At 43.6% G+C, this 26,107-nt stretch overlaps 2 protein-coding genes across 6 annotated transcripts in view; one reads left to right on the top strand and one right to left on the bottom strand.

Annotated features, from left to right (window-relative positions):
- Window positions 1-1,275, bottom strand: part of LOC145345118 (ras-related GTP-binding protein D-like) — a 37,542-nt gene extending 36,267 nt beyond the window's left edge. Inside the window, exon 1 of one of the 2 annotated variants that reach the window (XM_080192762.1) lies at window positions 982-1,275. In XM_080192762.1, coding sequence (XP_080048888.1) covers window positions 982-1,123 — 142 coding nt within the window. In that variant the 5' untranslated portion in view covers window positions 1,124-1,275. Of the gene's footprint in view, window positions 1-929 lie in introns of both variants that reach the window. The other variant, XM_080192763.1, reaches the window with a different exon arrangement.
- Window positions 1,276-13,100: 11,825 nt separating this feature from the next.
- ankrd6b (ankyrin repeat domain 6b) overlaps window positions 13,101-26,107 on the top strand; it is a 201,692-nt gene continuing 188,685 nt past the window's right edge. For 3 of the 4 annotated variants that reach the window (XM_080192773.1, XM_080192770.1, XM_080192771.1), the window contains exon 1: window positions 13,101-13,216. The gene's annotated coding sequence lies outside the window, so the exon portion shown is untranslated. Of the gene's footprint in view, window positions 13,217-14,554; window positions 14,589-26,107 lie in introns of all 4 variants that reach the window. The other variant, XM_080192772.1, reaches the window with a different exon arrangement.

Raw genomic sequence — 26,107 nt, 5'->3', positions numbered from 1 at the left:
AGAAAATTGAGACAAATTCCTGTCCCAGGATACTGCCCTGCTGAGAAGCACCTGAGGACATTCACAGACGATATGCTTCCCTCCATTGTCGAACAGTCTGCCCACATTTATTGATGATGAATTATTTAAGGAAGACGGATCCAGAGGGTTGCAAGAAAGCTCTCACATGGGGGCAGCATGGTGGCACAGCTGCCATTGCTGCCTCACAGGGACCTGGGTTCAATATCCAGCTTGGGTCACTGTCTATGTGAAGTTTGCATGTTCCCCCTGTGTCTGCATGGGTTTCCTCCCACAGTCCCAAAGACGTGCTGGTTAGGTGCATCGACTATGCTAAATTCTTCCTCAGTGTACCTGAACAGGTGCCGGAGTGTGACAACTAGGGGATGTTCACAGCGTAGTATTAAAGTAAGCCTACTTGTGACACTAATAGAATCATAGAACCCTACAGTGCAGAAAGTCTGCACTGACCACAATCCCACCCAGGCCCTACACCCATATATATTTTACCCGCTAATCCCTCTAACCTAAGCATCTCAGGACACTGGGGGGTAATTTTAGTATGACCAATCAACCTAACCTGCACATCCTTGAACTGCGGGAGAAAACCAGAGCACCTGGAGGAAACCCACACAGACACGAGTAGAATGAGCAAACTCCACACAGACAGAGACCCAAGCCAGGAATCAAACCCAGGCCCTGGAGCTGTGAAGCAGCAGCGCTAACCACTATGCCACTGTGCCGCCCCAATAAATAAACTTTAAAAGTTTAAAAATGTAAGCCTACTTGTGATAGTAATAAACAAACTGAAAAATAAGCATGCATTATGTTCAAAAACATCAAGGCTAATTGGAGCGTAGTCTGGGCTCGATATTGAACGTGTTGATCCAATTAGTTATGACAGTGGCAGTGGGTGTGTGGGCTGGACTCACTGCTAGATAAGCGGCGACTCATCAGTCGGCTTGCTGGTAGGATTGGACATACCCTCATCGGCTGTTGCTGGGTTGTCGGGGTCTCCGTCCACAATGTCACAGTCAGCGTCTCCTCCGTAAGCGAACTCCAGCCCGATAGAGCCGCACTCGCTGTCCTCTTCCTCCCCGCACTCCTCGGCCGCCAGCTTGCTCATTCTACAGCAGCTTTCCCAGGCCAGCCTTGCTCAGCCAGGCGACTTTACTCTTCTTCACTGTCACCTGATAGTGAGAAACCATTGACGAACTTTCACCTCCCCACAAAACATCCGGTGTCAGAACCACGAACAGAGAATGTCTTTCTAACAGGGAACTAAGTGGAGCAGCAGTGTCCCACATTACCACCTCAACCACTGAGTTTCAATCATTTGTCAATCATTGTATCTTTCGACCAAACTGTGCAACAGCAGGATAAAACAGTTGAATCACATTTTAATAATTTTTTCTGTGAAGTATTACTGACTGTAATCTACTGGGCTGCAATGAATTTAAAAAAAACATTTTGCTCTGGATGTGGGTGACGCCGGCAAAGTTGTATGCAGCTCGTCTGGATGTTTTTCCGTGTTAAATATACAATATAAATGTTTCTCTTTTCAGTCTTTAGCCCGTAAGGTAAACAATTATTTCTCTTTAGTTGTTGTCCCCTCTCCTTTACAACTGTGCTCAGCCCTCCTCAAAATAACTTTGACCGCTCCCCCTCTCCACCCCATGCAAATTACTGGTCCACCTCCCCTTCCTCGCCAAAGTCCTTGAGCGGAATTTTCCGGCCACGCTCGCTCCAAGACCCGAAAATCCTGCATAGTCCATGTTCCGCCCACTAAGATTCTCCGGGCGGGTGGGATGGGAAAATTCCACCCCTTGAATGTGCTGTCACTTCCCAATCCCATTCCCGTCTTTCCCGGAACTCCGTGTTTAAATCAATCCAACTAGGTTTCCATCCCTGTCACAGGTCCAAAAATAGCTCTTATCAAAGTCACAATCCTGTGTGACTGTGACAAAGATAAACTTTGGAGAACAGGCAGACTCTGCACAGACTGTAACCCAGGCTGGGAATCAAAGCAGTGCTAACCAGTGTGCCACCACCCCCCCCCCCCCTTCACGTTTTTCCTTTAAGACACTTCATAAAACATTCTTTTCTGACTGCTTTTAGTCATTAGATGGGACGTTCTGGCCATTCATACCCTGTTGCCACTGCAAGTGAGAGAGGAGAATTTGGAACTCAGCCAAATCTCTGTTCACTGCAGCGGGTCCAGAAAATCCCACTGGTGTGAACAGCCAGAAAACTCCACCCAATATCTCTTCATGTGGCTCATTGTCATATTTTGTTTAATAATGTTCTTGTAAAGCACCTTGGGATGTTTTATTACATTAAAGGGGCGATATGAAAAGAAGTTGTTGTTACCTTGCTGCTATGGGGAGGTGACGGTGGGTCATCTCAAGTTGCTGCAGTTCGTGTTTAGGTTGTACAACTTTCTCAATGGTGATAGGGAAAAGTTTGGTGTTTGAAGTGCTTATTAACTGATACTTGGTGTGAACATAATATTGGAGGAGAGGTCATAGAAGCAGCTGAAGACGGATGGACCAAAGATGGTTCTCCAAAGAACCTCTACAGAAATTGTGCCACAGCAGGAAACCCACGCAGACACGGAGAATGAATACAAGAATACAACAGCAGGGATGCACTTCTGAGGTTGTATAAGGCTCTGGTCAGACCCCATTTGGAGTATTGTGCTAGCCTTGGAAAGAGTTCTGAGGAGGTTCAGAAGAATGATCCTTGGAATGAAGAGCTTGTCGTATAAGGAACAGTTGAGGACTCTAGATCTGTACTCGTTGGAGTTTAGAAGGATGAGGGGGGAATCTTACTGAAACCCACAGGATACTGCAAGGCCTGGGTAGAGTGGATGTGGAGAGGATGTTTCCACTAGTAGGAAAAACTAGAACCAGAGGGCGTAACCTCAGGCTAAAGGGATGATCCTTTAAAACAGAGATGAGGAGGAATTTCTTCAGTCAGAGAATGGTAAATCTGTGGAACTATTTGCTGCAGAAGGCTGTGGAGGTCATTGAATATCTTTAAGACAGAGAAAGATAGATTCTTGATTAATAAGGGGATCGGGGTTATGGGGAATAGGCAGGAGAATGGGGATGAGAAAAATTTCAGCCATGATTGAATGGCGGAGCAGACTCGATTAGGCTGAGTGGCCTAATTCTGCTCCTATGTCTTATGGTCTAACATACAAACTCCACACAAACAGTGACTGAAACTGGGAATCGAACCCAGGTCCCTGCTGCTGTGCAACAGCAGTGCTAACCACTGTGCCGGTGAGTGTTTTATGGGTGTTCTGAATATTTTATGATCACAAATCATAAATTTTTAATTGACATTTTCTGGGAGATGAGGCAAAGCTTTACACGGTTTGAAATCGATCCCCTTATTAATCAAGAACCTATCTATCTCTGTCTTAAAGACACTCGATGACCTGGCCCCCACAGCCTGCTGCAGCAAAGAGTTCCACAGATTCACCACTCTCTAGCTGAGAAATTCCTCCTCATCTCTGTTTTAAGGGATTGTTCCTTTAGTCCGAAATTTCAATACGATCTCCCGTCATCTGTCTGAAAAACTAATTCCACCTGAGCACCTCTGGCTCAATGGACTTTCAGTGCTGGACTGAGGGAATGCTGCGCTGAACTGAGGGAATGCTGTGCTGGACTGAGGGAATGCTGTCCTGGACTGAGGGAATGGTGATCTGACCTGAGGGAATGCTGTGCTGAACTGAGGGAATGCTATGCTGGACTGAGGGTATGTTGTGCTGGGCTGAGAAGATGGTTGTGGTGTTTTAAAGTGCTGGTATTCAGAAAACATATGGGCATGGAACTTCCCACCTGAATCCCAACATAAGTGGATTGTGCACCACACATGCGTGTCGGAATGATGGACATGCATGATGGAAGCGCAGCAAGTTGAAACTCTGATTCGGTTTTGTAAAGCTGCCCGCATTTAAGCTGTGCACTGTAATCTCTCCCTAACTTCCATCACTTGCGCTGATGATATGTGAGTATTTACACTTACTTGCACACTTTCATGTGATCTAGCTGCAGTGAGTAAAGGCAGCAGACATTCTTTGGGTCAGCCAATTTTTTTGTAAATGTTTTTAAAAATGTTTAAAATATAGATAATGCACAAAAATTGAGAGAAAAATTTCTAAAAATATTCTTTTATAACTTTGGCATGACGGTGTCTTGGCGTTTATTGGTAGGGGGATTGAATTTAGGAGTCGCAGCGTCATGATGCAACTGTACACAACTCTGGTGCGGCCGCACTTGGAGTATTGTGTGCAGTTCTGGTCCCCACATTACAGGAAGGATGTAGAGGCTTTGGAGAGGGTGCAGAGGAGGTTTACCAGGATGTTGCCTGGTATGGAGGGGAGATCCTGTGAGGAGAGACTGAGAGATTTGGGGTTGTTTTTGCTGGAAAGAAGGCGGCTAAGAGGGGACCTTATTGAAACATATAAGATGATTAGAGGTTTAGACAGGGTGGATAGTGATAGCCTTTTTCCTAGGATGGAGAAAGCTAGCACGAGGGGGCACGGCTTTAAATTAAGGGGGGGTAGTTATAGGACTGATGTCAGGGGTAGGTTCTTTATCCAGAGGGTGGTGAGGGACTGGAATGCCCTGCCAGCTGCAGTTGTAAATGCGCCTAGTTTGGGGGCGTTTAAGAAATCTGTGGATAGGTTTATGGACGAAATGGGATTGGTTTAGATTAGTGGGTTAGTGTTGTTTTTTTTTTAAAAGCTGGTCGGCGCAACATCGTGGGCCGAAGGGCCTGTTCTGCGCTGTAATGTTCTATGTTCTATACTAATTCTAGTAAAAAGAAAGTTCATATATAACAAGGTGAATGTTAATGTCTCGAATGAGTTTCAGCTAAAGTCCATTTGGATTTTGCTATGCATTTTGTATGTATAATGGATAAAATATTTTAAGCAGCATTTATCCCAATTTTAAGAGTCTCCCTGATGCAATGTTGATCCTTAGAAGCCCCTTGGTAAAATTAATTCTACATTTCAGGTACAAGCATGCAACTTGGCGAATTCAAATGCTTTAGGAAGCGTATTCTTTAAGATAACATATGCAAGTCCCTGTGAGCTGATGTGAACTCTCTGTCTGATAGGCATTGCAGAATCCAGTGCAGTTTGAAGACCTGGAGTCATGTTTCATCACCGTTGGGACATCAAACTTTTAGCTTGGCTTCTTAACAAAAGTTATTTTGAGGTTTCAACATGGGCACAGAAGAGACAGGTCACATGTAAAATGTACAATTTTTTTGTCCAAATCGTCTCCTCCTCCCTCCCTCACTCCCCCTCCCATCCCTCCTCCTCCCATCCCTCCTCATATCCCCCACTCCTTTGCCTCCTTTCTTACAGACAACAAAACTGTTGTGTTAATGTATAAAAATATTTTATTGATCGTTGTGTTGAAGAAAGAAAACTATATTTTCTAAGAAATTTGAAAAGATGAGGCAAGTAAACGACATCATAGTGCAGCTACTAAAGTAAAATCTTTAATTAAATGTTAACATGATTTCAAAGTTTTGCATTTACAAAATTACTTTTGGTAAATGTTTTCCATTAAACTTTACAAAATTCTATTAATGCTTTATTGAAACATTAAAACAAAACATTTAAATATATAATTATACAAATGCTTCAGTGAAACATCAAAATAGAATGGTTAAATATGAGATAATTAACATTGAAGTAAGCAAGGCAGAAAAATATAAGTGATAAACACATTTAGATTTTCCATGGCCCAAAATTTGAACTCTCCTTTGCTCCAACTCATGCAATGAGGTACCCAGGTCATGGCTCGAAATGCTCTGACCTCTCCTCTTTCCAATTACATTTACAATTTCCATATTCCAAATTAAAACATACATAAATTTATAAGCATACCACAGGTAAAGTTATACAATCATATAATACAGATTTAAACAGGAGTTTCACAGATTTAAAATGAATAAAAAAACTATGTGCATTTTATATATATTAAATAATACTCGTCAATCATAAAAATAAAATTAAAAATGCCATATTAAATGAGCCAATAACAATGGGATTAATTACTTTAAAAAATCGCAAATAAAAGATTAAAAAGTTTCAACATACTTTTTGTAATTGCAGGGAAATCCTTCTGCTTTGCCTTCACTGTACACTGCTATTTCCAAGCAAGACCTCAATGGGCGTTCCCAGTCTGGCTTTGTTATAAGAGAGTTGCAGCAGGCGACGGTGCAGAGGGACCTCGGGGTCCTTGTGCATGAGTCGCGAAAACCCAGGTTGCAGGTGCAGCAGGTGGTCAGGAAGGCAAATGGGATGCTGGCCTTCATAGCGAGGGGGATTGAATATAAAAGTAGGGAGGTCTTGCTGCGGCTGTATAGGGCATTGGTGAGGCCGCAGCTGGAGTACTGTGTGCAGTTTTGGGCGCCGTACTTACGCAAGGATATTTTGGCCTTGGAGGGAGTGCAGAGGAGGTTTACTAGGCTGATGCCGGAGTTGAGGGGGTTGAGCTATGAGGAGAGGCTGAATAAACTAGGCTTGTACTCGTTAGAGTTTAGAAGAATGAGGGGAGATCTCATTGAGACGTATAAGATGATGAATGGGATGGATAGGATAGAGGTGGAGAGACTCTTCCCGCTCAGAAACGACAGTAGGACTAAGGGGCACAGCCTCAAGATAAAGGGGGGGCGGTTTAGAACGGAGTTGAGGAAGAACTTCTTCACTCAAAGGGTGGTGAATCTCTGGAATTCTCTGCCCGTTGAAGTGGTGGAGGCTACCTCGCTAAATATTTTTAAGACGTGGGTTGATGGGTTTTTGATAAGAGAGGGGATTAAGGGTTATGGGGAGAGGGCGGGAATGTGGAACTGAGCCACGACAGATCAGCCATGATCTTATTGAATGGCGGGGCAGGCTCGAAGGGCCAGATGGCCTACTCCTGCTCCTATTTCTTATGATCTTATGAGTGTAGTTAGATTTCCCTGCATTGCACACCGGAGCTTGTGGAGATTGTCCCACATGAAGTCCACAAGCAACTGCTCCCCTTGGGATTTGGAATGCAATATTTCAGCACAGGTAAGTGAGCAAAAAAAGTTAGTTTTAGTGGCCCACATCTTTCTGTCACTAATCGGAAGTTATGGACCATGAAGACAAAGCCCTAATGCCTATTAACATGGAATTAAGAAATCTCATGGTCCTACTCAAAGAAGAGCAGGGATCTCTCTTTGTGCCCTGGCCAACATTCACCCATCAACCATCACGTTAAAAATAGATGAACTGGTCATTCATCACATTTGTTGCTGTGTGTAACACATAATTTGGATGACACTTTTGCTTAAATAACTATAGTTTCACTTCCAAAATTATTCCTATGTATGTATGATGTGCTTTGGAGGAACCTGAGAATGTGATAAAGGGATATTAAAATGCATCTTTTTCTACCTGAGCACTCCTCCTGTCCAAACAGATATACCTGTGAACTAGTCCCAAAGGGCTAGTTCAATGGGTGTAAATGCCACCCTGGTGATCAGCAGTAATGAAACTAAATTAGCATCAATGTATCACATTCAGAGGACATGCATCCCATTACTGTTGCTGCAGCAGTCCAAAAATAATTCATTAGCTGTAGCACATTGAGATGATTCAATGATATGATGAAGTGCTAAATCATTTTTCCAGTAACAGCAATTTTCTTTTATTCTTTCATGGGCTGTGGGCATCAGCAGCTAGACAAGCATTGATTCCTTAATGCCCTTGCGAAGGTTGTGCTAAGCTGCTGCCTTGAACTGATGCAGTCCATGTAATGTAGGTACATCTGCAGTGCTATTAGGGAAGGTGTTTCAGGATTTTGATTCAAAGATAGGAAGAACAGCAATATAATTCCATGTCAAGATGGTGTGTGGCTTAGAGAGGAACATGCCAGTTGTGGCGTTCACATGCATTTGCTACCCGTGGCCTTCCAAGTGATAGAGCTTGTGGGTCTGAAAGGTGCTGTCAAAGGAGCCTTGGTGAGTTGCTGTAATGTCAGTGGTGAAGAGAGTGAATGTTGAAAGTGATTGAATGGGATGCCAATCATAAAAGCTGCCTTGTCCTGGATGGTGTCAAGCTACTTGAGTGTTGTTGGAGCTGCACCCGTCCAGGCACGTGAGGAGCATTCCATCACACTCCTGACTTGTGCCTTGTAGTTGGTGGACAGGCTTTGGTGAGTCAGGAGATGAATTCCCTGCTGTTGTATCTATATTATTTTTGTGGCTGATGTAGTTCAGTTTCTGGTTAATGGTAACCACCATGATATTAATTGTGGGGGATCCAGCAATAATAATGCCCTTGAATGTCAAGGTCGATGGTTAGATTTTCTTATTGGAGGTCATCATTGTCTGGCACTTGTGTGATGCAAATATTACTTGCCACTTATCAGCCTAAGCCTGGATATTGTATGGATCTTGCTACATTTGGACGTGGTCTGGATTTGCTACGTTTAGAAATGGTCTGGATTTGCTACATTTGGACATGGTCTGGACTTGCTACATTTGGACATGGACTGCTTCAGTATCTGAGGAATCACAAGTGTGCAGAATATTGTGCAGTCATCAGCAAACCTTCCTACTTCTGACTTTATGATGGAGAGAAGGCCATTGATGAAGCAGTTGAAGATTGTTGGGCCTAGGACACTACCTTGAGGAACTCTTATAGTGATGTCTTGGAACTGAGATGATTATCCTCCAACCACCATAACCATCTTCATTTGTGCCAGGTATGACTCCAACAGGTGGCGGGTTTCCCCCCTGATTTGCATTGACTCCAGTTTTTCTAGGGCTATACTCAGTGAAATGCTGCCATGATGTTCAAGGACAGTCACTCTCATTCCACCTCTCAAGTTCAGCTCTTTTGACCATGTTTGGATCAAGGGTGCAATGAGGTCAGAAGCTGGTGGAACACAATCGGAGGATCCATAAGCAGGCTATTGTTGAGTAAGTGCTGTTTGATGGTGCTGTTGATTACCTCTTCCATCAGTTTGCTAATGATTGACAGTAGATAGATAGGGCAGCAATTGGCTGGGTTAGATTTGTTCTGTTTTTATGTGGACAGGACATACCTGGGCAATTTTTCACATTGCTAAGTATAGCAGGATTATAGGTGTATTGGAACAACTTGGCTAGGGGTGTGGTTAGTTCTGGACCAAAAGTCTTCAGTACTTTTGCCAGAATATTACTAGGGCCTCTAATCTTTACAGTATCCAGAGCCTTCAGCCATTTCTTGATATTATATTGAATTGGCCGAAGGCTGGCAGCTGTGATGCTGAGGATCTCTGGAGGAAGCTGAGATGTCCACTTGATACTTCTGGCTGAAGATTGTTGCAAATCTTTTTGCAGTGATATGCTAGGCTGCCCTATCATTGAGGATGGGGGTATTTGTGGAGTCTCCTCCTGTTCGTCATTTAATTATCTACCACCATTCACTTCTGGGCTATTGTCATAATGGCAAATCCCAGAAGCCTTTCCAAGCACCTGAACTCTGCAAGATTTAATGTTTCCAATCCTCCAATATTGTCCTGGATGCTCCCAAATTAAAGATTCATCTCCTGGACACTGCTGCAACCAATTGTGGACAAGTTATTGAGACATTACAAAATAATTGTTTTCATCATTCTCTTTGAATAGTTTAGTTTCTTAGTTATAAAGGTACTGGGGATGGGGGTAAATAAAACATTGGAGGCGTTGCGAGATCATGTGGTGAATTCTCAGGACCACGTTCAGCTGGAATTAAAAGCCAGAGTGTTGATTTAAGAAGGAAAAACACAGATTGCTGGAGATACAGAAGCCACCTTTGTGGTACTTGCAGCATTTTCTGATGGGGAAACAGTGATTTGATTTGATTTGATTTATTATTAACATGCAGTGAAATGTATTGTTTGTTACGTGCTATACAGATAAAACATACCATTCATAGAGAAGGAAAGGAGAAAGTGCAGAATTTAGTGTTACAGTGATAGCTAGGGCGTAGAGAAAGATCAACTTAATGCAAGGTAGGTCCATTCAAAGTCTGACAGCAGCGGGGAAGAAGCTGTTCTTGAGTCGGTTAGTACATGACTTCAGACTTTGTGTCTTTTTCACAACTGAAGTAGGAGGAAGAGAGAATGTCCAGGTTGTGTGGGATCCTTAATTATGCTAGCTGCTTTGCCAAGGCAGTGGGAAGCGTAAACAGATTCAAGGGATGGGAGACTGGTTTGTACGATGGATTGGGCTACATTCACGACCTTTAGTAGTTTCTTGCAGTCTTGGGCAGAGCAGGAGCCATAGCAAATCAAAGCAAATTACTGCGGAAGTTGGAATCTGAAACCAAAAGAGAAAATGCTGGAAAATCTCAGCAGGTCTGGCAGCATCTTTAAGGAGAGAAAAGAGCTGACGTTTCGAGTCCAGATGACCGTTTGTCAATGCTTTGATAAGGAGTCATCTGGACTCAAAACGTCAGCTCTTTTCTGTCCTTACAAATGCTGCAAGGCCTGCTGAGATTTTCCAGCATTTTCTCTTTTGGTTTCAGGAACCACTCCAAGCTGTGATACAGCCAGAAAGAATGCTTTCTATAGTGCATCTGTAAAAGTTGGTGAGAATCACAGCTGACATGCCAAATTTCCTTAATCTTCTGAGAAAGTAGAGGCGTTGGTAGGCTTTCTTAACTGTAGTGTCATCATGGGGGGGACCAGGACAGGTTGTTGGTGATCTGGATACATAAAAACTTGAAGTTCTCGACACTTTCCACTTCGTCCCCATTGATGTAGACAGGAGCATGTTCTCCTCTACGCTTCCTGAAGTCAGTGACAATCTGCTTCATTGAGGAAGAGATTATTGTTGCTGCACCACTTCACCAGATTCTCTATCTCATTCCTGTACTCTATCTCATCATTGTTTGGGTGGTGGTGGTATTGCCACTGGATTAGTAATCCCGAGACCCAGAGTAATTCTCATTTAAAATAGTGACCATGAAATCATCGTTGATTGTTGTCAGAACCCATCTGATGCAGTAATGCCCTTTAGGGAAGGAAATCTGTTGCCTTTACCTGGTCAGATCTACATCTGACTCCAATCCACATCAATGTGGATGAATGATAAATGCTGGCCCCGCCAGGGATGCCCTCACCCCATGAACGAATAACAAAAAGGCCTGAGTGGTTGTTTCAGGACATCAGCCCCAGGGATTTCCACCAATACCAGCATGATGTCTCTGCCAAACACATCTTCCCCTCTTCTGTCAGCATTCTGAAGGGACCACTCCCTCTGCAACATCCTGGTCCACTGCAACACCCCCAACACTTTTTCTCCTTCCTACTGCACCTTCCATTGCAATTATATGATATGTAATTTCTGCCCATTTACCTCCTCCGACCTCCCTGTTCAAGGCCTTAATACATCTTCCAGGTGAAGCTAACATAGATTGAGTGACTGCTTTGCAGCTCACCTTTGCTCAGTCTGCAAGCTTAACCCAGACCTTCTGGTTGCTAACATTTCAATTCGCCATCTCACTCTCCTTCTCATATTTCTGTCCTTGCCCTGCTGTATTGTTCCATTGAAGCCCATTGCAAGCTGGAGGAATAGCATCTCATCTTTTGAACTGGCTATAACCTTCTGGACTCAACACTGTGTTCAACAATTTCAGGCAATGAACTCGATCCTGAATATTTTTACCCGGATACCAGACTGTAGCTTGTTCTTAAGCTCTTTGCTTTCAGGTAGACTGACTGTTTTTTCTGCTGTTAATACCTTCTTGAATTGAATTGATTTATTATTGCCACATGTATTGGAATACCGTGAAAAGTATTGTTTCTTGTGAGCAATACAAACAAAACATACCCTTCATAGAGTACACAGGGGAGAAAGAAAAAACAGGGTGCAAAATATAGTGTTGTGATTACCGATAAAGTGAAGAGAAGGATCAGTTTAGTGTGTGACTACTCTGGACCAATTATATACCTTTAATATGATCATTGCCACTCTTTTTGCCTTCTCTTCCATGATGTGGAGATGCCGACTTTGGACTGAGGTGGACACAGTAAGAAGTCTCACAGCACCAGGTTAAAATACTAACGGGCTTATTTGGAATCACGAGCATTCGGAGCACTGCCCCTTCATTGTGTGCTCCGAAAGCTCATGATTCCGAATAAACCTGTTGGACTTTAACCTGGTGTTGTGAGACTTCTTACTTCTCTACCACAACATCTTTCTCATTTAATCTCTTTTGCCCTCGAATCTGACATTCTCTCTTGCTCACACAAGAACAGAAGGACAAAGGGTCATCCTGACTTGAAACATTGGCTTTATTCTCTCTCCACAGATGCTGTCAGACCTTCTGAGATTTTCCTGCATTTTCTGTTTTTGTTTCAGGTTCCAGCATCAGCAGTATTTTGCTTTTATTCTCTCTTGCTCCACTTGCCGCTTTCCCCTTTCCCCTTTCCAACAATATAAAACCCACCACCTTTCTAACTCTCTTCAGTTCTGAAGAAGAGCCATTGGACTCAAAACATTTCTCTCTCCACAGATAATGCCAACACTTTCTGCGTTCACATCAACACAGTAAGAAGTCTGAACACCAGGTTAAAGTCCAACAGGTTTATTTTGTAGCACAAACCACAAGCTTTCAGAACACTACTCCTTCATCAGGTGAGTGGACACAAACAGGGTATATAACAGGTATGTCTTTACATGCCCTGTTTGTCAACAAAACTCCCACTCACCCGATGAAGGAGCAGTGCTCTGAAAGTTTGTGGCTTGTGTTACCAGATAAGTCTGTTGGACTTTAACCTGGCGTTGTGAGACTTCTTACTGTGCTTACCCCAGTCCAATGCTGGCACCATGGTTCACATCAGCCCCAGGGGTCGCTCAGGGGCAGCAGTGCTGTGCTGCAGTGTAAGGGTGTGGGCTCCAGGGGTCGCTCAGGGACAGTAGGGCTGAGCTGCAGTGTAAGGGTGTGGGCTCCAGGGGTCGCTCAGGGACAGTGAGGCTGAGCTGTAGTGTAAGGGTGTGGGCTCCAGGGGTCGCTCAGGGACAGCAGTGCTGCTGGGGTTTGTTATGATTATTGTGCAAGCAGCGAGGCTCAATCTGCGCAGTAAGAAAGTCTGGCAGCAGCAATGAAAGCTGCAACTTCTCGAAAGTTGGCTTTTTAGTGAATATCTTGAAAAGTGAAACAAAATAAAGGATTGCATTTCACTCAGAGGTAAGTTGAGCTTTTTTTTCGTTACTTCAGCCAATGCAGAAAGTTTGTATCGCAATAACTCGGGCGAAGTTGTGATCTCACAAGTGCGTTATCGCATTTGTTTTCAGAGCAGGTTTGTTGGCCTTTCCCGATGTGTAATTGCTGTGTTATCTGAGAGTTTCCAGTATCTATGAAGCTGTGTGTGTGAGAGAGAGACAGAGGCAGAGAGACTGGTTTCTCGGACACCTCCAGACAAATGTCTTGAACAGTTACAGGTAAGGGAGGAGATTGGCAGACACAGGTGAACCCAGACTGGCTGCGAGCTGGAGATTTGTGAGTCTAACATATTGGTCCTGGAGGGGAGAGATGCTCCACTGATCCCCGGGAACCCAGGACATGAATCTGAATTGTTCCATTATTGTCACATGTATTAAGATGCAGTGAAAAGTCTTGCGCGCTATACAGACAAAGCATATCGTATATAGAGAAGGTGATGTGTGAAGAACAAGTAATTTTGATAATTCGATACTGGCACCACGTTTCATTCTCTTCATTTGAATTTCCTATTTACGACAGTTGTGTTAACTTTGGTAAATTTAAATGGATTTTAAACAAGAATCCTACTCTGAGCTTTTTTTCTTTGAATTCGTAACATCAAGTGAAAACTACATCTTTGTTGATCTTTTGGTTTTGGTGCTTTGTTCGATCCAGATGAAATATTGTCCCATATAGGTGTAACCATGGGAACAAGGCATGATTGTTCAAAGGTTGAATTATGCCTTTAACTTTCAAAAAAAATCTAAAGATTAATTAAGGGTGCAAACTAGGTTCAAACTGTACAAACTAAAATAGTTCATGTATTCAATAAATAGCCTCTTGAAGCATTAACTAAAGAAATGAGTATCATGTTCTCCATTATTGGAAGTCCCACAATTACATTTTGGTACAATAATTAAAATCAACAAATTCCTGTGGAGAAATGGTGTTTACTCCCGGATTCTAAATCTGGTGACTAAATCTTAAAGCTTTCTTGGTGCTGCTCATGAATGCAAGGCAGGTGTCACTGGACATGATGTGCACTTTTATGGCTCTCCAGCAATAAAGAACATTCAATACTATGCCAAAGGTGAGATTAGGAGGTGTGCAGAAAAAAATGTTTGAAGAACTAGGCTGCAAAGAGGGCCTCACAGCTGGAGAGGGAGTCAGCAGAATTTAGCGAGTGAATTCCAAGAATCCAGTATGGCCTCTGGTAAGTTAGCGGAGACCAGGTGGTTGGAAGCTAATAAGGGGATGCAATAATTGGGAGGTCGGACTTGTACTAAATCATAAATGACTCTGGTTTTTCTTCCTCCCCACCAGAGTTTCCACTCTTAAGCCCAATTTATGACAGAAGGTCGGTAAGTTTCTATAGAGATTCAGCCTTTCTAAATTACGAGCTAATGCATAACCATGTGTATTGGACTTGTAGGAAGTATGTGCTGATGTGAGGAAGTATTTTTTCAAGGCACAAGAACAAGAATCTAGAGTATTAAAATTATAATTTATATATTAGTGTCACCAGTAGGTTTATTGCATTTAAGTTACTCTGAAAATCCCCTAGTTGCCACACTCTGGTGACTGTTTGGATGCAGTGAGGGAGAATTTAGCATGGCCAATGCACCTAACCAGTGTGTCTTTTGGACTGTGGGAGGAAATCGGAGCACCCGGAGGAAAAACACACAGACATGGGGAGAACTTGCAGACTCTGCACAGACAGTGACCCAAGCTGGAAGTCGAACCCAAGTCCGTAGGACTGTGAAGCAGCAGTGCTAACCACTGTGCCAGCGTTAATTTAGTTGTGGGCGCATCTCATGTTTCTATTCATCCATTTGTTCTTGATACCTGAGCTAGGCCACATTTATTTCCCAACCCTAATTGGCCCTGAAAAGGCAAATGATGGTAAATCTTCTCCTCAAATAACTGCAGTCCTAGTTACAATAGTGCTTGGTGGAGAATTACATGGTTTTGACCAAGGAACAGTGATGTGTATGTAAACTTAATGCTATGACTTGTATGAAAGCTTAAAGATGATGATAAAAGCAATTACTGCAAATGCTGGATTCTGAAACAAAAATAGAAAGAGATGGAAAATCTCAGCAAGTCTGACAATGACAGGGTGGCACAGTGGTTAGTATTGCTGTCCCTCAGCACCAGAGACCCAGGTTCAATCCGACTGTCTGTGGAGTTAGTACATTCTCCCCATGTCTGCATGGACTTCTTCCAGGTGTTCCAGTTTTGCCATAGTCCAAAGAGTGTGGGTTAGGTGGATTGGCCCTCCTAAGATATTGCCACTTAGTGTCAGCGGGATTAGCAGGGTAAATATATGGGATTACGGAGATAGAGCCTTGGTGGGATTGTTGTAGGCGCAGGATTGATGGTCTGAATAGCGTTTTTTTTGTACTGTAGGGATTCTGATAATGAGTCATCCAGACTTGAAACGTTAGCTCTGTTTTCACTCCACGGATGCTGTCAGACTTGCTGAGATTTTCCAGCATTTTCTGTTGATGTTAAAGGTGATGGCATTGCTGCTGTTATTTTCCTATGGAAGGAGAGACTAAATGGACTGTCACATCCTTACTTAGCTTTGTGGCAACAATTTTTTCAGAAATTTTATCCCAGTGAAAATGAGAAACTGAACTTTTACTTACTATACTAACATTAGTATGCTACCAGTTATTGTTTCTTTGAGATATGGTTTGGAAACATGATTTGCAGTGCAGGAGTTTGCCGCACAGAAGGCAGTTATTTGGCCCATTGTATCAGTGTGAGCCCTTTTCTACAGCAATCCAAAATTAATAGGAACAGGAAAACGCCATTCAGCACATTGAACAGCTCTGCTGTTCAATATGATCATAGCTGTTTGGATACTTCAGTGCCTTTTATACACACTATCCCCATAACCCTTTATATTGTTGTCAATCAGAAACCTATCAATCTCTGCTTTAAACATACTCAATGTCTGAGCTCCCACAACCCTCTATGGTAGAGAATTCCAAAGATTCACAACTCTGAGTAAAGAAATTTCTCCTCATCTTGATCCTAAGTGGCATTCCCCCTAATTTTGAAATTGTCCCCCATCAAAGGGAAACATCTTACCTAGATCTACCCTGTAGGATTTTGTAAGTTTCAATGAGATCACCCCTTATTCTTCGAAGCTCTGTAGAATACAATCCTAGTTTGCACAATCTCTCTTCGTAAGACAGGCCCACCATCCCTGGAACAGGTCTGGTGAACCTTCCTTGCACTGTCTGTATGGTAATAATATCCTTTCTGAGGTAAGGGAACTAAAACTGCATGTAGTACTCCAGCTGCAGTCTAACCAAGCTCCGATGCAGTTGAAGCAAGACCTCACGACTCCTGTACGCAAATCCTCTTGTGATAGAGGCTAGCATTCCATTTCTAGTAGCTTGCTGCAATTGCATGTTAGCCTGAAGTGAGTTATGACCAAGGACGTCCAAGTGTCTTTATACATCTACACTTTCTAATTCCCTACAATTTAGAAAATATTCTGCACATGTGTTCCTTCTACCAAAATGGATTACATCACACTTTTCAATATTATATTCCATCTGCTCTGTTCTTGCTCACTCACTGTCTACATTCTCCTATACATAGAACAGTACAGCACAGTACAGGCCCTTCAGCCCTCGATGTTGTGCTGAGCTTTGTCTGAAACCAAGATCAAGCTATCCCACTCCCTATCATTCTGGTGTGCTCCATGTGCCCATCCAACAACCGCTTGAAAGTTCCTAAAGTGTCCAACTCCACTATCACAGCAGGCAGTCCGTTCCACACCCCAACCACTCTTTGAGTAAAGAACCTACCTTGGGCATCCCTCCCATATCTCCTGCCATGACCCTTATAGTTATGCCCCCTAGTAACAGCTACGTCCACCCGAGGAAATAGTCTCTGAACGTCTTTTTACATCTTCCCTACAATTCACATTCCCACCTAGCTTTGTATCATCTGCAAAATTGGAAATATTACATTTGGTCCCCATATCCAAATTATTGAGATATATTGTGAACAGCTGAGGTTCAAGAACTGATCCTTGTAGAGTCCCACTAGTCACAGCATGCCAATATGAGAATGACCCATTTATTCCTATGCTCTGTTTTCTGCCTGTTGGTCAATCCTTAATGCTTGCCAAAATATTGTCTCCTATCCCATGTGCTTTTATTTTGCCAATCAACCTCTTGTGGGGGACTTTATCAAATGCCTTCTGATTCAAATATGCTATGTCTATTGACTCTCTATTTATGAAGTTTGTGAATAACATCCTCAGAACATTCCAAGTTCGTCGAAAGTGATTTCACATTTGTAAATCCATGCTGATTATGCCCAATCTGATTGTGATTATTTAAGTGTCCATTTATCCCAACCCTTATAGTAGGTTCTAGCATTTTCCCTACTGATGCAAGGCTAACGTTCTTAGTTCCTTGTGTTCTTTCTCTCTCCCTCCTTAAATAATGGGATGATATTTGTTTTCTTCCAATTTTCAGGAATCATTCCAGAATCTATAGAATTTTGGAAGATGATCACCAATGCCTCTGCTATCTCTACAGCAACCCCTTTCGACACCTTAGGATGTCCATCAAGTTTGCACCTACCCTCTGATAGAGGGTAGGTAGATGGGTGACCGCCAGGAGAGGCAGGCAGGTAGTGCAGGAGTCTCCTGTGCCCATTCCCCTTTCAAACAGCTACATTGTTTTAGATACTGTTGAGCGAGATAGCCTGTCAGGAAGAGGTACCAGCAGCAGCCAGGCCTATGTCACCACACCAGGTTCTGCTGTAGAGCAGGGTTGGGCAAAGAGCAAACAAGCTGTAGTAATAGGGGACTTGCTAGTTAGTGGCTGCAATCGAGACTCCAGGATGGTGTGTTGCCCCTGATACCAGGGTCAAGGACATCTCTGAGCGATTGCAAGAATCCTTAAAGGGGGCGGGGGGGGGATGCTGGTGAGCAGCCAGAGGTCATTGTACATATTGGTACCAATGATATAGGTAGGAAAAGGGATGAGATCCTAAGGTGTGAATATAGAGAGTTAGGCAGAAGGCTAAAGTGCAGAACTTGAAGGTAGTAATTTCTGGACTATTACCATTGCCACGAGTTACTGAGAGTAGGAATGGGAAGATTAAACAGATGAATGCATGGCTTGAAAGCTGGTGCAGGGAGCAGGGATTTTTGGATCATTACCTGGGTCTCTGGAATTAACTAGTCCAGCGACAATGCCATTATGCCACCACTACCTTCCCTGTACAGGTGAGATGTAACACAACTTGTCATTGACAAAAGGCCAGATTTTTGTAAAGTCAGACTGACCCCTGAGAACTTTAAAAATGGTGAGTGGGATACAGATGCAGAAGTCTCTGTCCCCTCCCTCTCCCCGGATTTCAAACATCCAATTTTTGCCTATAGGAGAAATGGGTCAAGGTAAGAATCATGCATGCAAAAACCTGAACTGGTCAAGACAATTTAGAATTAAAAAAGACTCAATTTTCACTGTTTTTGGGGCCTTCACCTGTAGTGGAGGAGTCACAAATGCTCTTATAGATCAGGTAAGGCCAGTTTAAGTGCCATGATATCAAGTCTTTTAAATCCCCTGCTCTATAAACTTAGGGAAAAAAAGGTGTAAGCTGCCACTGTTTACAAAACACACCATCAGCTGGACTGCTTTGATTGACAGACCATCTGGTGTATGTTAGGAAAAAACCATGTCGACCTATTTCACGGTGTTGTGGGAAATTTACCATTTCGGAGTCAGACTTGGACATTTCAACAATACAGTTTTATTTCGGACAAGACTTTGGGAGAATGTATTGGTGCTCCGCAGTACTTAGCAGCTACCTTCTCAAGTACACAATGGTAGTTGAACATTTTTATACCTTTTAGACAATAGGCAGTACGGACATTGGCCGTTAACACATCGTTACCAGTTGAGTAGATGGATACGGACATCGAAAGTTACCGCATAGTTACAAGCAGACAGGTGCGGACATGGACAGTTAACATATCATTGTTCATAGAATGGATACATTTATGCAGTTGTGTCTTCTATCAATGACTGGTTTCAATTTATACATTCAGTGGCTGATCTTGTTACGTTTCTATATTAATGTCCCATCTGTGGCTGACCTTATTATCAGACTCATTGTTCTGGGTCTGCTCTTATCTAGAGTGCCTCAAGCTCTGATCAGCTTCCTGCAGCAATTTAGATACAGCAGGTTTTAACCTTTTGTGTAACTGTCTGTGCCTAAAGCCAGTGGCTCTGAATGTCCCTTCCCAGGTAACCATTTTGTGTGCCAGGTAACCATTTTGTGTCCATCACTTTTAATTCCATCACAACAACAGTTTTGAATGACGTTCTCTTGTTAATGTTTTTTAAGGGCTGTTAAGAATCTTGAGGTCATTTTAAATGTTTGACGGAGTTTCAAAATCTATATAAGCACTTTGATAAGTTAACAGTTTGAAATTGTAAAGAGGTTGTTAAAGGATTATCCTTCTTTGTGGGTATTGAAGTTTTCTTTAACCACAGATTGGGATTTAAGCTTTGGTTTTCATGAATGGCAGTTTTTCACTATTGTGTGTGTGACTGAGAACTGTATTATGTGGTTAGTTTTTTTGCATTTCCACTTGACCCATAGGGAATACTGAATGAGTGGCTATGGAGGTAACAAGGGCATATGTGGGGAGCATGAGCTGGTATGAGAGGGCGTCGGATATGAAGGATGAGGGGATGAGTTGGAATGGTTTGAAAGCTAACTTCTCCATGATTCATTGTCCCTCAGGGAAGCCATGAACCATAGTCTGAATTCGCTACCTTAAAAGATTAGTTCAAAAAGTCCAAGCTATGCCACCTCCATGCCATAATTGGAACTATCAGCAGAAACAGATGACCCGAAAGTTTTCCACCTGTATCTATTATGAATGCTTGGCTGAACTGCAAGACTTTCGTAGTCATTAGCTTAATAAGAGTTGTGTTTGGACAAACTAAAGTGTTTCCTTGGCTTGATTAACAACTTTGAGGTTATGATAAGTTATGCTTTCTGCGACTTTGTCAATGTCTGTGGTTGTTTGTATAAGATTAAGAGGTGTGAAATGAGATAAAGCTTCTGTTATTGATACTCTAATGGCTCTGAATGGTTGACATTTTTATAAGGCTGTGGGAACAGTATTTTCTTGGAAAACAGAGTTATGAATGGCTGTTTTTTTTCTCAGCATTTCACCCCACCACCACCACCACCACTACACACACACACAAATGACATGTTGGTTTAGGTGCATTAGCCATGCTAAATTCTCCCTTGGTGTATCCGAACAGGTGCTGGAGTGTGATGAGTAGGGGATTTTCACAGTAATTTCATTGCAGTGTTAATGTAAGCCTACTTGTGACACTAATAAATAAACCCAAGATGGAGGCGAAATGAAGGCCATGGCGAAGTTGTAGGAAGTGGTTTGGAGTGAAAGGGGCGAGTGTGTGAGGGCTTGAGGGCCTAATTGCTTTTAATCAGGCATTGATGGCCCAATTCTCTCCCATATCACCTCTCCCCCACCTCCAAGCAAAGATAGTGTGTAATAGGATCTTTTAAACTGAGGCTGGCCTGCTGAATTGTGATATTTTGTAACTTGTGTTACCTGCCTGTGGAGTGAGAATTTGGCCCTCCGTGTCATTATATAGCATTCCTAGGTCAAGTACAATGTAACCAGCAGCACAAAGCAAGGCTTTGTCAAGCAAACTGCCTCAACACCAACCTGTGAACAGTTTCACTGATGACACCAGGGTGCCATTTCTCAAGTACCTTTGCCAGGCAGAATGATTCATGAATGTAACTGTTATCGCTAAATAGGAGCAGGATTGTGATCCAAGTGTGTGTTACACTCCCCAGTAAAACATGTTATACATTATGTTAGGCCCTCACTGAGAGAGAAGACATTCAAACTGGTGAATTGGGAGTTTAGCAGCAGAAAAATAATTGTATATAAAAGAGGAACTTTTTCCTTTTTGTTATAGCAATAAATATCCAGTAAATTGGCATTTAGCATTCTGAGCTATTTTTCCTTCCTGCCTAAGCTGAAACCAATCAGCCCCGGGCCTGTGTGATCAGAGTTGTAAAAAGTCTGACAACACCAGGTTTTCGTCCGACCGATTTATTTGATAGTAAACTCACAAGCTTTTGAGGGGACTCCCTCTTCGTCAGGTGAATGGAGAGTTCTGGCCTCAGACAGAGCATATAAAGCACCGACAGTTTAGAGATTACTGATTAGAATGCGAATCTTTACACCTAACCTGCTATTCAAGTCCTAAAGTGGCCGACAATGTGTGTGGAAGGAGCACTGATCACAGGTTAAAGAGATGTGTATTGTCTCCAGACAGTACAGTAAGTGAGGTTTTGCAAACCCAGGCAAGTCACGGGGGTTACAGATAGTGTGACATGAACCCAAGATCCCTGTTGAGACCGTCCTCATGTGTGCGGAACTTGGCTATCAGTCTCTGCTCAGCGACTCTGCACTGTCATGTGTCGTGAAGGCCGCCTTGGAGAATGCTTATCCGAAGGTCAGAGGCTGAATGCCCATGACCACCTGAAATGTTCGCCAACAGGAAGGGAACAGTCTTGCCTGGTGATTGTCGAGCGATGTTCATTCATCCGTTGTCGTAGCGTCTGCATGGCCTCCCCAATGTACCATGCTTTGGGACATCCTTTCTTGCAACGTATCAGGTAGACAATGTTGGCCGAGTTGCAAGAGTATTTACCGTGTACCTGGTGGATGGTATTCTCACGTGTGATGATCCGGCATGTCTTGCAGAGGTTGCTGTGGCAGGGTTGTATGGTGTTATGGTCACTGTTCTCCTGAAGACTGGGTAGTTTGCTGTGAACAATGGTCTGTTTGAGGTTGTGTGGTTGTCTGAAGGCAAGAAGTGGGGGTGTAGGGATGGACCTGGCGAGATGTTCGTCTTCATCAATGATATGTTGAAGACTCCAGAGAAGATGTCGTAGCTTCTCCACTCTGGGGAAGTACTGGACGACGAAGGGTACTCTGTCCACCGTGTCCCGTGTTTGTCTTCTGAGGAGATCGGTGCGGTTTTTCGCTGTGGCACATCGGAACTGTTGATCTATGAGTCGAGCGCCATATCCTGTTCTTAGGAGGGCATCTTTCAGCGTCTGGAGGTGTCTGTCACGATCCTCCTCATCTGAGCAAATCCTGTGTATACGGAGGGCTTGTCCATAGGGAATGGCTTCTTTAACATGTTTAGGGTGGAAGCTGGAGAAGTGGAGCATTGTGAGATTGTCTGTGGGCTTCCTCGACTGGACTTGTATGCCCAAACCATCAGGAGGTGCGTTAACACCAGATTCATCAGCCGCGCTCACAAGACAGCCCCGAACATTACCCAAGCACAACGCAATGCCATCCACGCTCTCAAGACCAACCGCAACACTGTCATCAAACCAGCAGACAAAGGAGGGGCCATTGTCCTACTGAACAGAACGGATTACTGTAAAGAAGTGTACCGACAACTAAACAATAAGGAACACTACAGACAGTTACCCACAGATCCGACCAAAGAACACACACGTCAACTCAACAATCTGATCAAGACCTTTGATCCGGACCTTCAGAGCACCCTCCGTGCTCTCATTCCACGTACTCCCCGCGTTGGAGATCTCTACTGCCTCCCAAAGATACACAAGGCAAACACACCTGGCCGTCCCATCGTATCGGGCAATGGGACTCTGTGTGAGAACCTCTCCGGCTACGTAGAGGGCATCCTGAAACCCATTGTACAAAGATCCCCCAGCTTTTGTCGCGACACTACGGACTTCCTACAGAAACTCAGCACACATGGAGCAGTTGAACCAGGGACACTCCTTGTCACAATGGATGTCTCGCTGCTCTACACCAACATCCCCCACAACGATGGCATTGCTGCGACTGCCTCAGTACTCAGTGCTGACAACTGCCAGTTTCCAGATGCAATTTTACAACTCATCCGCTTTATCCTGGACCACAATGTCTTCACCTTCAACAACCAGTTTTTCATCCAGACACACGGAACAGCCATGGGGACCAAATTTGCACCTCAATATGCCAACATCTTCATGCACAGGTTCGTACAAGACTTCTTCACTGCACAGAATCTTCAACCAATGCTATACACTAGATACATCGATGACATTTTCTTCCTTTGGCCTCATGGTGAACAATCACTGAAACAACTATATGATGATATCAACAAATTCCACCCCACCATCAGACTCACCATGGACTATTCCCCAGAATCAGTTGCATTCTTGGACACATGCATCTCCATTAAGGACGGTCACCTCAGCACCTCACTGTACCGCAAGCCCACAGACAATCTCACAATGCTCCACTTCTCCAGCTTCCACCCTAAACATGTTAAAGAAGCCATTCCCTATGGACAAGCCCTCCGTATACACAGGATTTGCTCAGATGAGGAGGATCGTGACAGACACCTCCAGACCCTGAAAGATGCCCTCCTAAGAACAGGATATGGCGCTCGACTCATAGATTGACAGTTCAGATGCGCCACAGCGAAAAACCGCACCGATCTCCTCAGAAGACAAACACGGGACACGGTGGACAGAGTACCCTTCGTCGTCCAGTACTTCCCCGGAGCGGAGAAGCTATGACATCTTCTCCGGAGTCTTCAACATATCATTGATGAAGACGAACATCTCGCCAGGGCCATCCCTACACCCCCACTTCTTGCCTTCAGACAACCGCACAACCTCAAACAGACCATTGTTCGCAGCAAACTACCCAGCCTTCAGGAGAACAGTGACCACAACACCACACAACCTTGCCACAGCAACCTCTGCAAGACATACCGGATCATCGACACGGATACCATCATCACACGTGAGAATACCATCCACCAGGTACACGGTAAATACTCTTGCAACTCGGCCAACATTGTCTACCTGATACATTGCAAGAAAGGATGTCCCAAAGCATGGTACATTGGGGAGACCATGCAGACGCTACGACAACGGATGAATGAACATCGCTCGACAATCACCAGGCAAGACTGTTCCCTTCCTGTTGGCGAACACTTCAGTGGTCACGGGCATTCAGCCTCTGACCTTTGGGTAAGCGTTCTCCAAGGCAGCCTTCACGACACACGACAGCGCAGAGTCGCTGAACAGAGACTGATAGCCAAGTTCCACACACATGAGGACGGTCTCAACAGGGATCTTGGGCTCATGTCACACTATCTGTAACCCCCGTGGCTTGCCTGGGTTTGCAAAACCTCACTTACTGTACTGTCTGGAGACGATACACATCCCTTTAACCTGTGATCAGTGCTCCTTCCACACACATTGTCGGCCACTTTAGGACTTGAACAGCAGGTTAGGTGTAAAGATTCGCATTCTAATCAGTAATCTCTAAACTTTCTGTGCTTTATATGCTCCGTCCGAGGCCAGAACTCTCCATTCACCTGACGAAGAGGGAGTCCCCTCGAAAGCTTGTGAGTTTACTATCAAATAAATCGGTCGGACTAAAACCTGGTATTGTCAGACTTTTTACTGTGTTTACTCCAGTCCAACGCCGGCACATCCACATCATCAGAGTTGTGGGCAGAGGCCTTTTCTTTCTGCATCACACTTCAGAAACATAAGTATATTAACTGGATAGGGATGCGATTACCTTTGACTAGCACCTGCTCCAGCCCTATTAGAATGAAAAGAAGCAGATAGAGTTGGCCGAGTAATATTTCTAATTGAGTCAGCCTTTGCCTGCCATCCCAATTCCTTAACCCTACTTCATCGGTCAGGGTATTGAGTTTAACAACTGTAGCTGTCGGTGGTGCAGCACTGCTGGTACTGGTGTGAGAGCCCATCTAATGCTGCTTTAAAATGTACGGCAATCATTTGGATCTTGTTAACGTGGCTAATTTTGTTTCCATTCAGCTGGCTGAGTGAGGAGAGCATGCATGGCTGCACCATTTCAATGTTGTATATTGCTGTGAGGCATGTTATCTTTTCAGGCATCGGTGGTGTTGTTGCGTTTCAATTTTTATTACAATCGACTAAACAGCGGGGGGGGGGGGGAGCAAGTAATTTATTTGAGAAAAAGAACGGCTGTGCATAAATTATTTTCCCCTCACACCGTTACAGTATTGTCAAGAAAAAAGACAGATGATTCAATGCAGATTTTTCACTCATACATAGGTTATATTTGAGGTTATAATGAACTTTCAGTTAAATCAGTAAAACAATAGCTGATTACCAGTTCACAATAATCAGCTTTTATGTGAAAAAAATTCAGTGGTTATATAGATGCTGTCAGTTGGTGATAGAAGTATTTATGTCTTAGGTGTCATATGTAGTGAGTTACTGATCTCGGCTGCATTGTTTGGATAGGCGACAATGGAGGTCAGTTGGGGAGAGCAAAGAAAAAATATATATCACTTTATTGACAATCTGAGGTTAAATCATTTGTACTTTTTGCACTGTATTGCACTGCATAGTAGTAATCTCAAGCCACAATGGTAGTAGCCACATTGATCTCAAAGGTCAATGCAAGTTTTAACAGCGGGTTGTTTGCCTAGTTTAGGACGAGTCAAATGTAGCTGTTTGTATCGGGTGGCCTCTTCCAGCCTGCAGGCACTCTTTTTCTGCTTCACGTTTTGCATTATGTTGCAGAGGATGTATATCTTGCATCTATGCAACGAAGAATGGCAGTTCAGAGCGTTTCTATATTTCTCTTGGGTTTTGAGAGTATTATACATATCCTATATGGCTGTATTAAGCAGTTAGCACTGCTGCCTCACAGCGCCAGGGACTCGGGTTCAATCCGGGCCTTGGTTCACTCTGTGCAGAGCTTCAACATTCTCCCTGTGCCTGCACGGG

The sequence above is a fragment of the Carcharhinus amblyrhynchos genome, chromosome 7 (genome assembly GCF_965287045.1).
Source record: "Carcharhinus amblyrhynchos chromosome 7, sCarAmb.v2.hapA, whole genome shotgun sequence".
In the NCBI taxonomy this organism is placed as follows: Eukaryota; Metazoa; Chordata; class Chondrichthyes; order Carcharhiniformes; family Carcharhinidae; genus Carcharhinus; species Carcharhinus amblyrhynchos.
Note: the sequence above shows the minus strand (reverse complement) of the source record. Positions and strands in the feature narration are given on the sequence as shown.